This window comes from Phaseolus vulgaris, chromosome 2 (genome assembly GCF_000499845.2).
Source record: "Phaseolus vulgaris cultivar G19833 chromosome 2, P. vulgaris v2.0, whole genome shotgun sequence".
Taxonomy (NCBI): Eukaryota; Viridiplantae; Streptophyta; class Magnoliopsida; order Fabales; family Fabaceae; genus Phaseolus; species Phaseolus vulgaris.
Window position 1 is genome coordinate 7,554,141 of NC_023758.2, and position 15,236 is coordinate 7,569,376.

At 29.7% G+C, this 15,236-nt stretch overlaps 1 protein-coding gene across 1 annotated transcript; it reads right to left on the reverse strand.

Annotated features, from left to right (window-relative positions):
- Positions 1-10,220: 10,220 nt before the first annotated feature.
- On the reverse strand, positions 10,221-13,145 carry LOC137808986 (uncharacterized). Its single transcript, XM_068610131.1, has 5 exons — positions 13,017-13,145; positions 12,414-12,942; positions 10,786-10,922; positions 10,515-10,706; positions 10,221-10,434 (listed from the first exon to the last, which is right to left on the reverse strand). Exons 1-5 carry the CDS (start codon positions 13,143-13,145, stop codon positions 10,288-10,290), a joined length of 1,134 nt encoding a protein of 377 aa, XP_068466232.1. The 3' UTR covers positions 10,221-10,287.
- Positions 13,146-15,236: the final 2,091 nt, after the last annotated feature.

A 15,236-nucleotide genomic window follows, 5' to 3' on the forward strand; every position in this document is an offset into this window, starting at 1 on the left:
TCCAAATGCCTCATGGGTTCTGATACTCTAAAATAGTTCAAAGTATTGAAAGAAAAAAAATCCTCCCAACCTCACATAGTTCAAAGTATTCTAAGAAAAAAAATATTAGTTGTTTTGCTTAAAATATTAAAAAGATGATTTTATTTAAAATAAATTACCATTTAAAACATTTTTTTTTATCTTAACAATGTAATTATAGTAAATGAGGAATGAATCTTGGGAGAACATATTTTATAGAAATTTAACTCTAGTGATTTAGCTTAGAAATTCGTATAACATTGGGTTCAAAATGTCAATTATCCTCCCGTATGCCATATTTTTCCATTCTAGAAACTCTGTAAGTTAAAACTTGATGAGAAAAACATAACATCTCTGTTTCACAAATTGTATAGGATAGATAAACTCCCTCATATTTTCTCCAATTTAAAAATTGTTAGAATGTATGGCTGAAACAAGAGGGGTGAATTGTTTTCGCAAGATTTTCACAAAAAATGGAGTTAGATTGAAAAGATCGATTAAATCAATCAATTCATTTATTTGTTCAACTTGTTATTTAACAAATTAACAGTTTTGTGAAAAATATAAGCATGTTGTTTTTACGAAACAACTGATTGTTTTATGCAGAACACACATAACAAAATATAAATAAGTTTATCAGAGTAAAGAAGAGAGATTCACACAAAAATTTATACTAGTTCACTCGTAACCAAGAGCTACATCCAATCCTGCACACCATTGAGAATTCACTAAGTAATAAAAAACATATTACACCACAACCAAGAGTGTTGATCTTGAACCCTTCAAGAACACACAACACTCTTAACAAAAACACAGTTTCCAAAAACACTATCTGAAATTGTTTTACAACTCAACACAAAATTAAAAGAATGAATTAGAATACACCTATTTTTTACACAATGGAAGAACAAAAGATGAAATAACCCAAAATTCTATTTCACACAGAAACAATGATCCAAGACTCAAAGAATGATTAAAAGCCCTTTGATCTTATCTCTTGAAAAACGTTTTCAATAAACTCTCTTCCTGTCTTTAAAATGATCAGAAAACTATCTTTATATAGACTTTAAAAGATGGTTAAAAGAGTTTGATCATTAAAAGAAATTTGTTAAAAACATTTAAAAATAGTTTGAAAAACATAACAGACTTGGATCACAACTAAGTGCAAGTTAACAACTCAAAATCTACCTAACTACACACACAACAACAGATTCTTCAAGCTGGATTTGGAAACCATCTAAGCAACCTTGTTCAAGAAAAATGTTAACCAATTCTTTATGTATCTCATGTAATCAATGTTTTCCTGTGTATTTTATGGCTTCAATGTTTTCCTCTATGTATCTCATGGGTGACTATGTTGAAGTCATTAACAAGGGTAATGATGATAAGTAATATGTATGAGAATAAAAAAATTGATGGAGCTTTCAAATTTAGAAAAATATATGAAATGAACCTATTAGAGGGGGAACTTGGTTGGAGGTGAAATCCTGTTGGAAGTGGAACTTGGTTGGAGGTGAAATCCTGTTGGAGGTGGAACCCTATTAGAAGTGAAACCCTAAAAGTGAAAATCGAGATTACACTACACCTTAAAGAAGAACCCAAATTTCGTAAAAGTTACTTCTGAAGGTGGAACCGTGGAGGTGGAAACCGAGATTACTCTACACCTCAAAGAATGAACTTGGGCACGATTACACAAAAGTAGATGCTTGTGTGAATGATTACATTCTTTTTCAAGGTGATTATTTGAAATCAACATCATGTCTAACTTTTAAATTTCCTTGATATAAGATTTACACAACAAGTTACCCCCACAAAGTTATGCGTTATTTCCCTTTAGCTCCAAGGTTACAACAACTATATGTATCACCTAATACTGCTAAAGAAATGAGGTGGCATAATGATATGCCTTTTAATGAAGATGGGAAAATGAAACATCCAATTGATTTTATTGCATGGAATAATTTTGACTCATAATATCCATAGTTTGGGTAGATTCATGCAATGTTAGACTAGACCCATAAAGTGATGATTTCAATCAATTTGGAGGAAAATTTATGCTAGGGAGGCAATCTAAAGGATATATTACAAAAGTGGATATTTTTTTTATTACAAAAATAGGTAGTTCGACAAATGTGGCACATCTTCATCTTACTAAAGTCGTTCCAAACAAATATGATTTCAATTAAACGAAGAAGAAGTCATGATATGCCGCAACGAATTTAGTATTATAGTTGAATTCGTATTCTTGTTACATGACTTTGTTTTGATTTGTAGTAATTAGTATAAAGAAATCATGCCAAGTAAAGACGACTTTGACATAGAAGTCGTTAGAGAGTAACATGACTTCACTTCAACACTTTAGTTATTTAACAAACCAGAGCTACCTACAATAAGGGCTCTAATCCCAACATGCTTAAACCTAGAGAACCAACAAAGTAGGGATGAAAACCTTGTCGAAGTCTCGGGAAAACATGAAATCGAAGGAAGAATCCTCGTAGAGGATCTCCTTCTACTCGAAATTGCGAGTTTAAACGATGTTGACATCGAAGAAACCTAACTATTTCATTGTTGCGATGTACATTAACAAGCCTTCTCCAGCATAGAGGCTCTCTTGCTTCGAGGTGGAGCAATCGGTTACTAGTGAGGTCGATGACCACAGTGAGGGTCAAGTCAACGTTTTTCTCACATTTGGCAGGGGCTTAGAAGCGGGGTGAAAAGTGACACTGTGGAAATCGGAAATGCAGTCAAAATATGTGATGATAGGAGCGAAATCAAAAAGGGATTGCACACGGTAGAGCGAGACCACAAAGATTACGCATACGAGGAGGATGGAGAGTAGAAGGATGCGCCTAGGGACGGAGGATTGAGGATGTGTAGGTTGAAGAAGGGCTTGGTGTCCATTGAAGTTGTTGGTGAAAAGAGATTGATTTGAATTGATAGAGAAAAATTGGAAGTCAGAAGATGAGAGAGAAGGAGAATAGCGAGTGCAAAACTTGAAGGAGGTATGATTCCCAACCACGGGCACTCCCATTGATTTTTGGAAGCTTAACCACAAACTGGTTCGTTAAATAACTGAGAAGTTGAAGGTGAAGTCGTGCTACTCTCTAACAACTTCTATGTTGAAGTTGTCTTCATTTGACATGATTTTTTTATGTTAATTACTATAACACTAAAATCATGGGAGCACATCACGACTTATTATTCGCTTAATTAAAATCATCTTTTCTTGGAACGATTTTAGTAAAGTGAATTCGTGCCAGCGTGACACGACTTACCTATTTTTGTAATAATTTTTTTTATCCATTTTCATAATATATGCTCCAAATTGCCTCCTTGACGAAAATTTTCCTCATTTGGAAATATGAGCAATTTATACTGTGTGGCTAGTTGTTTTAATTCCTTAGAATTTTCCACCTTGGTGCATGAAAGATTCTTATTTCATAATGGTCCTAAAACTTCTAGGAATGTATGTATATCATTTGATTGATGAATTGAAAGAACATTGAAAGAGTGATGTAGAGACGTATGACACTTCATTGAAAAAACATTTTAATTATATGCATCTATTTTGCGGATTATTAATAATTTTTCCTCATGAAAATTTATTGGATGTAGTACTAAAGGAAAATTTGTATGTCAATGTCCTTAAGTTTACCAAATAAAAAAAACAGTTTATCAAATAAAAAAAACTGTTAAAATTGTTAAGGAAGTAACTAATTTAGCCACTTCATCATTCTTAAAAAAATAATGTTAAAGCTTTAAATGGTACTGCTAAACAATTATCTGGAAATGATATATGGAGAAGATATAGTTCAACAATATCAAATATTTGATTATGTATTTCTAAAAAATATTAATTCAAACTATTGTTATTTTTTATTATTTATTTGCGCATTTTTTAATCTAAATATTAATTTTTTTTTCTCTTAATTAAAGATAGAACTGAAGTAAAATATATATTTTATTTAAAATAATTTTAAAAATTGAAATACTAATTTGTTTCTCTTACTTAAAGATAGAATTAAAGTATTTTTTTATTTAAATAATTAATTTAAATTTAAGTTTCAACATTACATACACTAAAAAAAATCATTAAATAGAAATTAAGTTTAGAAATCAAAATAATTAGTCATTATATTAACTAAATTAGAGATCATTTTATAAACTAAAAAATTATTGGTATCTAAAATAGTTTCTATTATTAATAAAAATTTATAAAGTAGTTTCTAAATTGATATCTAACTATTAGCTACCAAGGTTGTAACTATTAACTACTTATGTTTTAAATTAGTTTCTATTAATCTTTTAGAAACTAATTTAGAATATAAAATATTAGTAACTAAAATTTGGGTAGTTAATTTAGAAACCACTTTATAATAGTCTCTAAATTAGTATCTAATTTAATCAATATAATAATTAATTATTTTTATCTCTAAATTTAATTATTATTTAATGATTTTCTTATGATAATATAATATATTAAAATAAACTAAATTAATTCAACAAACATGATGTGTCATCGTTGGTTACTAATTTTATCTTTAAGCATCAAGTTCCAATATGAATATTATAATTTTTATCTTATTTATTTTGATTTATTTTTAAATTTATAATTTAATAGTAAATGATATAGTTTTTGTAAAATGTGAATTTAAACTACTTCAAGTAAAAGGGAAAATGCCATTATTTTTTATTTTATCCTATCTTAAATAATTTTTATATTTAAATATTATCCTTATAAGATATTAAAAGGTATTACCTAAATAAATTTAGATAAATAACAAATAATATTTTTTTTCCATTTAATTATAACCATTTTGTTATCTTTTTCATATATTAACTTGTTATTTTTCTTACATATTTGTTTTATTAGTATCTTTATATTCATACTTTCATTAATAATAAATATATGCATGTAACATTTGATAAGTTTTGCAAGAGCGAGGAAAGTTTCAATTACCTAAAAATTATGAAAAAAAAAATATTTTTTTAGTTGTATTATTAAAGATGTCTAACATTACATCACAATGTGATGCCATGCACATTAAAAAATAAATGTTTGTGGCAACATAATAAGAACATGGATCTTGAAAGATAAAATATAATATAAATTTTAATTTGATCTTGCACATATGCGCACATGTCTAGAGCTTCACACGATCTTGATTGAAGAAGAAAAATACATATTGTTACACGTATGTTATATAATGCCATTTAAGGAAAAATATAAATTTTGTCAATTTTTAGTTGATTTAAAGCTTTCAAATGGTTATTCATCCAATATTTCTTGATGTATAAACATTAAAGGAGGAAAAATATATAAGATGAAATGTCATGATTCCTATATATTTCTATAATGTGTTCTCTCTCTTTTAATTCATGGTGTTCTTCAAAATGAAGTTTGTGAGACCCTAATTGAATTCAGTTTTTTAAGAGAGTAATGCTTTACAACATTGAGTTTAGACACTTTACACTTGTTGAAAAAAACCCTATAATTTTAACCTTGTGTAAGTTGGAGAAAATACTCACTCCTTCCTTTTTTTTAGCATTAATGGTCCATTTACCCATTCACTTCATAAATGAGGTAAAGATTGCAGACTTAGTGCAATATCGTTGGATGTATCCAATTGAAAGATACCTTCGTATCAAAATGATGTGTTGTTGAAGCTTATATTGCATACGAGTGTGCACGCTTTTGTTTGAGATATTTTTTATGGAGGTGAGATAAGATTAAATAGATATGGGAGAAATTGTTAAGGTAATCTTCATTATTTAAAAAATCAAAGCTAACAAAATTTATGCATTATGAAAAATTGTTATGTGCAAAAAATATATTTTGAGTTAAATGTAGTAGAACAAGATCAAGGTCAAGTAAGAAAGTATATTCTCCAAAATTGTGATGTCACCATTTATTGAGTGAACAATTTTATTAAATTACACATTTATATTATTGTGATTATATATAATGCATTATTACTAAGTATTTTATCACCAGACTACAAAAATAAGAATTGGAGAAATCAAATTCAAAAAATGTGAACAAAGAAATTTAAAATAATATTTTCAATGCTTCAAAAAAAAATGTAAGAATTAATTAAATTTGTTTGACTATTATTATATAACTAAAGTGCATTTACCTTATATTATTTTCTCAACATGTTGCACTTTTGAAAAGAAAATGTGACATAAGAATAAACTATTCATTATTCCCCTAAGGTTGTGGTCCATATTCACGTGTTTTTCAATATACAAAGTTATTTGATAATGGTTGGAGGTCTAATGTAAAAGATTGAGACATGTATTTAAAATTAGAAAATAGTGGATTTTTAGTTAGAGGTGATGAGAATACGAGTAATTTAGATGACTTTGGTGTCTTAACAAATAATATTGAATTAAGTTACTCTAGTAAAAATAAAATTATTTCATTTAAATGTGATTAGTGGAATGTGTATTCCAAAGAGAGATGATACAAGAAAGACAAATATGAATTTATTGTTATTAATAACAAACATACATTGAAGACTAAGGAACCATATAACTTAGCTAGTAAAGCTCAACGAATGTATTATGCTAAAGACACCATAGACCTTAATTAGCTAGTAGTAGTAAAAATAAAACCACAAGATTTTTATGATATGCTAAAGGAGTCTATAAATGAGTTGTGTCAAGAAAACGAAGACATTGACTCAATCTCATTTACATCTAATGTGTCAGATAATGAACACGAGTTTTCATTGGATAGAAATGACTTAACTCAATCCACAATTAATGAAAATTCAATAATGTCTATGTAAGTTATTGATGAAGGTGACGAAGAAAGTGATGATGAAAATATTGATTTAACAAATGATGAAGAAAATAGTAGTATTGATGAAGATGATAACCATGACAATTGAGTATTGTTTTATATATTTTTATAAATCGAACTTTGTTATTAATTATGTTTATTGTGTTTGATGATCTAAATTTAAATGAAACCTATGTATCTATTTATTTCAATTGATCTATCTATATAACTATTATATATAATAAAAAATATAAAGGTATAATAAGATAGATAATTTAATATATTAGCAAAATAAATATTATAATTTTAAAGTGGCACAGTGAGAGTATAGTTGAAATGAAACAACATTTTTTTTAATAGTTACTAATGATATAATAATAATAAAAATTAATAATATGTAAACATTTAATAATTTTTATTAACTATATTCTCATTAAAAATAATAATTTTATCAATGACATTTTATGTTATTGAGTAATTATTTATGACATGTATCTTTTGTTATTTTGAATAAAAAAAATTTGTAAAAAATTAAAAAAATTAAAAAAATTAAAAAATAATATAAATATTGAAAAATATTGATCACTAATTATTAATGATAATGCAACAAAATGAAAATATTATTTACTTATAAAAAAAATCATAAATTCAAAGATATACAAAATTTCATCATTTTTGCCACAGTATAAATATATGTGCGTAAATTTTCTATTAAATATATAAGAATGAATTTATAACATTATTATTAGTATAAATATTTTAATATTTTAATAACTGATAATTTATCAGTAAAAATAAATACACATTAATTTATAAATATTTATTAAATTTTATATTGATTATATTCTTATCATAAGAAAAATAAGAATTATTGTAATTTTTTAATATTAATTACGTAACATTCTTATTTATCATATATATTTCAATTTTTTAATATTAATTATTGTAAATTTTTTAATTTTATTATTATTATAAATTATATTTATGACAAATAAAAAGTTAATCATAAATAATATATAAATCGTAACAAAATTTATATTTATTACTGTAAAAAAAACACATATTACATATAGTAATATTAAAACAAATAATATAGCTAAATTATCTTGTACCAACTCACAATTTCACAACTTGTAGTTGATAAAATTATATATATGAAATATAAAGAGGAATTAAATGTCACTATATACATTTTATTCTATATAACTTAGTTTATAGATAAGATAATTTTAGTTTATAGATTAGATTTTATTATTGACTATATTTTGTTTTCTGTGTTTACTTTGAGAATTTCAGTATGAGATGAAGGTTCAGAATAATGAGAGGTATATTTATTTAAAATTATTAATATTCAGAAATTCTTTTATATTACATAATTTTAGCTTAGATTAGCTAGTTTAATTAGTTTGATCGTGTTAGTAGCTTTATTGAGTTTATAAATAAACTTATAGTAGCATTTTAGTATCTATGTTTGTTTCATGATGAAGACTCTTTCTTCCTGCATGTTTATATCTTCTTCTGTTACCTCCATACACAGTATAAAAATATATTTTTATTCTTATTATGTTACTCCATAGAGTAGTTTATGGATTCTGTAATCCAGAAACTCATTTGAAAAAAGACTTCTAGATTACATAATCTGGAAGCTAAATAAGACTTCCAGATTATGTAATCCGGAAAGTAATCATGCATCTGAAAAAAACTTATAGATTATGTAATCCGAAAGCTAATTACAAATTTGAAAAATGACTTACAGATTATGTAATCCGAAATATTATAGAGGGGCAAGTTTAGAAATTTGAAAATTTATGGAGGTGAGAGAAGAAGGTATGGAGGTGCAGGAAGAAACAGTCCATGATGAAATGAGGACCATTATAACGGCCCACATGGTTAGTAAATAGGCATTTTCTTTCTGCACCCCATAATTTCTTGTTGTACCCTCATAATTTTCAAAATGACCATTACTCTTCTTTAAAATGACTTCCACATTCCAAATTTTTTTCCAAACATGTTTTTCACAATTCATGAAATAAATTCTAAAACATTATTTTAATAATATTTTTGGAATAAAATTTTAGAATGCATGAAATACATTGTAAAATAAATTTTATTAAACATGATTCCTGGACCAGAACATATACAGTACCTTCTGCAATGTATTTTCTGGAGTATGTTTTCTGAAACAAGCTTTTCAAAACACATGTATTCCGAAAAATGTTTTATAGAACAAACATTTTTTTAGCTTTTCTTACTCTTTAACATTCTCCTCCTCCTCTTCTTCCTCCTTATTCTTCTTCTGTGAGGGAGAAGCGTAAGGAGGGCAATTCAGTCAAGTTGAAAAATAGGGGTGCAGGACGCAAAAAGACCAGAAAATAATGTATATTGGCCCATATAACAAAACCCGTGGCCCATTCTATTGAAGGCTTATGCATTACTAGAAAGGGTGTTTCTTCCTGCACCCCCACATTTTTTTTCCTGCACCCCCACAGTCTTGTGCAAAGACAAAATTGCCCTTTAAAATTTTTGAAATTACAACATTACCCTTGATGTTATAAAACCCTAAAAACTTAAAATGATGCTCATTTGTGCGTGGTGGCTGGCCGGCTTCTTCAACAGCAGAGGTCTTCTTCAGTGGCAATCTCTTGCAATAGCTTCTTCTTCCAAATCTCATCCATCTCACATTCATAAAGGTACATTCATGTGTTCCGGACTTTGGTATCCGTTTTTTTCATGGATTGTTGTTTCCGTAAATGTTATTTCACATTCCAAATCACAGAATCCGGTAAGTTTTCGAATTTGGGGATCTGGTAGTTTACCGGATTTGTGGATCCGTTAGTTTTTCGGATGTAAGGATCCGGTAGTATTCCGGATTTAGGAATCCAGTAGTGTTCCGGATTTAGGAATCCGGTAGTGTTTCGGATTTAGGTGAAGTTTAAGTAGAGTCACACCAAAGAAAAGAAGAAGCTGCTGCTGCAGGTTTTTCTGTTGGTTGATAAGCATATTGCTGATTCTGATTGTGGCCATTGCCATCACAGTTGGGATATTATACTATTAGAATTCAGAGCAGTAGTAAGAACTTATTACTTGCTTATTTAAATAATACATGCTCAATTGCAATTAATGTAATTTGTTTATAATTGTAGGGTCTTTGTAGAAGAATAGCATCCACCTTGCAGTTGATTATAGATGATGGTCATCTAACCGAGGATTCACCTGCATGGGAAGGGACACAGACAGCCTTGATGCTAGCCCGATCAGCCACTGAGGACATGTCTGTGTATGTCCGCAAACGACGACACGGACGTTGATGATGATCATCATTTTAGTTGTTGTTATGTTTTTTAATTTCGTGAAGAAAGACTTAGTTTACAATTATTTTTTAATTTGATGAATGAACACTTTGGTTATGAAATTAGACAATTCTTCTTGCGCATTTATAATAGTTAGAGTGTTAACATATTCATTTATCAATGCAATTACAACTATAAATGTCGTCTAATGGACATAATTTGTGTAAACATTTGCATCCGACTAGTATAATATGAACACCATGTTTGGGCAATTGGATAACAATGAGTAGACCATAAAATATCTGTTGGTGGAATCGGGCAACCTTCTTGCAACTGAACCTGTTAAAAATTGTAAGCAATGTCATTAATTATGTTTTTCTATGATTCCTAAAATTCATTGATAATGAAGTTTAACAAACCTGAACAAAATGATTTCCATGAACATGTCCAATACAGATGATGCGGTGATGATTAAAATTTGTTGGAGGTTGGGATCTTAATGGAAAAATAGTCAATGATTGTTTAAGAGATAAACACACAACAATCACATTATATCGATTTGCAATAACGTATCCCATATCTGGTATTGTCATCCACTTATCTGTACTTATCTGCAAACAGAAGAAAATGTAACAAGTTAATCCACTTATACACCTTTTTACAATTAATAACATCATTTAGAATGAATACAATTACCATGTGGTCAACTAGAAGTGAATTTTTCAAAAATTCAAATCGTTCATCCCCGCCAAACAAATCAATATATTCTTCACGCCATTGACAAAGTTCTTTATGCAAGTTCATGCGTACAATAGCCCATGACTCCTCTCCCATACCCAATAATGCACCAACCGCACGATAGCCACAATGACCGTCAGCCTTAACATCAACAATATCAACAATGTAAGGATGAATTTCCACCGGAAATTGTTGTAGCATTGGTATTGATTTGGTCGGAGGAGTCTCTGAAATAAATCCCTTGCTACATTTCAAACTAGATGAACTATCATGTTGTGAAAGAATGGCATCAACATGTTCAAAGTAAGAAGGAATTCGCTTCGTTGATCTACCAATTTTACTCTGACGCCCTTTTAGTGCACCTTTTGTTTTGACTTTCTCCCTTGGTGGACATAAAGATGTGTTATCTGGATAGGCAATCTCACGTAATTTGGCTTTGATGTTAATCTTACCAGCCATGTCAACCTCCTTGAAACGATTCATGATGACAGCCCACTCTTGTTGGATGGACAACTCTGCTGAAGTATCATCACTTGAAATATCTAAAAAGCTTAATCGTGTCCAAATGAGATGCACTGACTGCAATGGTATGCTACCCACACCAAAGGAAGCCAGTTCACAAGCACAAGGAAGGCCATGAGTAGATCTAATGGTGCACCCACAATGAGATTTATCTAAACCAACATATTGAACTCGATCACTCTCTTCTGCAATATACTGCAAAGCATATTTCGATACGAAGCCAAGCAATTTCTTATATCTTGTTACATTGAAGACATGACTCACTACATGCAAACTCTTTTCAAATGAAGATTTAATTGCATTATGTTGCAAGATGATCATCTTATTAATGGATTCCCAACAAAAGCATAAGTCCCCCATTGACGTCTCAAGGATCCTCTTTAAACTCCAATGTGCAGACTCAACCCTGTTACTTGTCGTGTTGCCTAAGTGCATGACTTTATCCGTCCAAGCCTTAACAAACTTTTCTTTATGTGGATTTAACCAAGTACTAATCACATATTCAGTAAATATAGGCCATGGTGAACAAACAACATTAAATGCCTCAACACGATGTTCATAGGACTCTACATTTTCACAATCAACAATTGCTCCCCAAGATTCCATCACTTGATCCCATGCCTCTTTTGGATGAACAATCATTTTACATTTAGCTTTAACATTTTTATCAATGTGAAAACGACATAACAAATTAGCAGCTTCGGGAAACACAACATTTATTGCATTCATTAGAGCAATATCTCTATCACTAACCACAACCTTCGGGTATGAATCAAATCTCAAAAACAAACCTTTTAGCTTCTCAAGGGCCCATACAAAGTTATGATGACGTTCTGATGCGAGTAACATAAATGCAGCACTGAAGGTCACTCCCGTTGAGGTTACACCAACAACTTCAAACAAGGGCATCCTATACCTATTAGTTTTATAGGTACTGTCCATCATCAATACAATGTTAAAGGCATTCAATAGCTTCACTGAATCAGGGTGTGTCCAAAATAAATCTTGCACAACATTCGTCCCTTCTTCAAACCTAGACCAATGGACATACATATCACGCTCAAGTAACATCATCAATTGTTGCATTTCAGTTCTATCACCTCGTACTGATTTTTTGTACATATATCGTGCATTATAAACTTGCTTTATTGTGCTCATATTTTTCTCATTATGCTCTTTCATTGTCAGCAAAATATTTCTAGGCTTCACCGAACTGTCTCTCATGTCCATAAGCATTGACTTCTCACTACATGTGAACCTACCAGCATATGGATGACCAACCAATGTATTTGCCAACTCATGATTATGAGACCCACAAATTAATTTCAATATCCACCCTTCACCACTCTTTACTGGATACCCTCGTAATCTGAAAGGACAACCACATTTCCTAGTTCCACTCTCAGTAACCTGTAAATCCTTCTTATATCGTCTGTATTGACCTCCTCTCTCACAACCTAATAACACAAATGTTTTTCTTTCTCGTTGGCCAGTTGAAGTATCCGATCTCAATATCACAATACAAAAACCAAAGTCAAACGCAACTTTTCTAACCCACTTTAGGAGCTCATCCCGAGTACGAAATACCTACAAAAGTTATCATAACAAATTATTTACTAATTAACAAACAACTTAAAAATACTTTACAAACTTAACTTTACCTCATCTGTAATAAACGCATCTGTACATTCATATCCCTTCGATTTAGATAATGACTTCTCAATATCATCATCATCCCACACATTCACACCATCATATAATTGTTGTTCAAATTCTTCACTACTACCCATGCTTCTACGAATAAAAAAAATAAAACAAAGTTATTGCATTCCGGATCCATGAATCCATAAGTGAAAAAAATCATTCAGGATCCAACAATCCATAACTCAAAAAGACTATTCCGGATTCAGGAATCCATAACACAAAAAAACCATTCCGGATTCATGAATCCGGAATGCATCATAACACAAAATACAATTCCGGATTCATAACTCCATAATGCAAGTAAAGCATTCCGGATTCATGAATCCATAACACAAAATACTGTACCGGATCAACCCATCCGTAATGAAATTTTAGCTTCCAGATTCACAAATCCGGAGAACAACATATTATTGCATTTTACTTCCGGAACACCCCCTCAGCCGGAACACATTATTTCATTTATTCCGGATTCATGAATCCGGAAGGTATTACCGGATTCCGATATCCGGTAATCCCGAAATTTCCATAACCACCGTGTTTCTTAAAAAAAATCTTTACTCTTACCTCTATAACCCAGACAACAGTTCGGCAACGTTGTGTACTCCTCCGCCTTGCTTCCAACAATTATGAAGAACCTCCACAACACTTGAAACCCAAGGATGAAGATGAGCAGTGACTGTGGAAAGTGCTGAACGTTGCCCTTTTCAAATTTTTGCTCAAGGTTAATGTTGGAATATTGAAAATTGTGGGGGTGCAGGAAGAAAAACGTGGGGGTGCAGGAAGAACAACCCTACTAGAAATTTGCATATTCGGGTAACGCCTATGCGTAGATGGCTCACACGTAAAAAAAGATAGACTGTGGACTGTTTTCCTACACCTTCATATATTCTTCTCTCACATTCATAAATTTTTGTATTTCCAAAATTACTCTTCTATAATATTCGGATTATATAATCCGTAAGTCTTTTTTCAAAATTCATAATTAGTTTTCGGATTACATAATCCGGAAGCCTTTTTTTCATATGCATGATTAGTTTCCAGATTATGTAATCCGAAAGTCTTTTTTAGCTTCCGAATTATATAATCCAGAAGTTTTTTTTCAAATGCGTGTTTTAGATTACGTAATCCAAAAACTACTCTATGAGGGTGACACAAAAAAATATAAAAATGTATTTTTATGTTTTATATGGAGGTTAAAAAAAACCTATGGAGTTTTACCTCAAGGTCCATAAAAAAAATTATAACATGAATAAGAATATAAATAAATACTGTAAAAAAGAAGACGAAAAATGGAATGTTCTTATTAGTGAATAAGAAAACCGTAATTATAAAATATAGATTTAATTACTCAATATATTAGCGAACTAGAAAGTAGTATCTAAACAAGAAAATAGATTAATTGATTGACCTTAAAACAACAACTAAGTTAGGTAATTCTATAAGTGAATTGAAAACCTTCAAAATAAAAATTGATAGAAATAACTCACATTATAGAATGAATTTAACATAATTATAATTTTCTCCATGTAAAAAATTATATTATCTAACAGTTATTAGTCTGATAAAATGATTAACTTTTGCAATATTTATTTTCAAAATTATATTTAATGTATTTCTAATAATTGGTTGACAGTAAGTATATTAAGTGTGCATACAAAATAAATTATTTTTATACGACATTTAAAGGGGATGAACCCTAAACCCTAAACCAAACTCCAAGTAATCTTTAAGAGGTGTTTGATTGAATTTTAGGACTGGTTTAGTTAATTTAAAAGTCATTTATTACAAAAACTTTTTTGGTTGGTTAGTAGTCAGGATTAGCTTGCCAAGTTTCTATTTTTTAAATTAGTGAGAAAAAATTAGATATTATTTTTAATGTTTATATAGATTTCTTTGCTTCCAGTTACTGATAATGATCTTCTCTGTTTACAGTAGAGTTAATTCAATAGGATTATCATTTGCATGAAGTTTGCATGTTTAGGCCTGAAAGCACTTGAAAAAGGCTTAAACACGATTATTTTAAAAACAAAGATGATTCTAACATCAATTTTTTGACCATTTTAAAGAAAAACCTTTCCATGTATTTCCACAGTAACAGGCACCAGTTAAAACACAAATATTTGTTCTCACTTAATACTGAATGAACTAATAAACAAAGTTTATGAGTACATTAAATC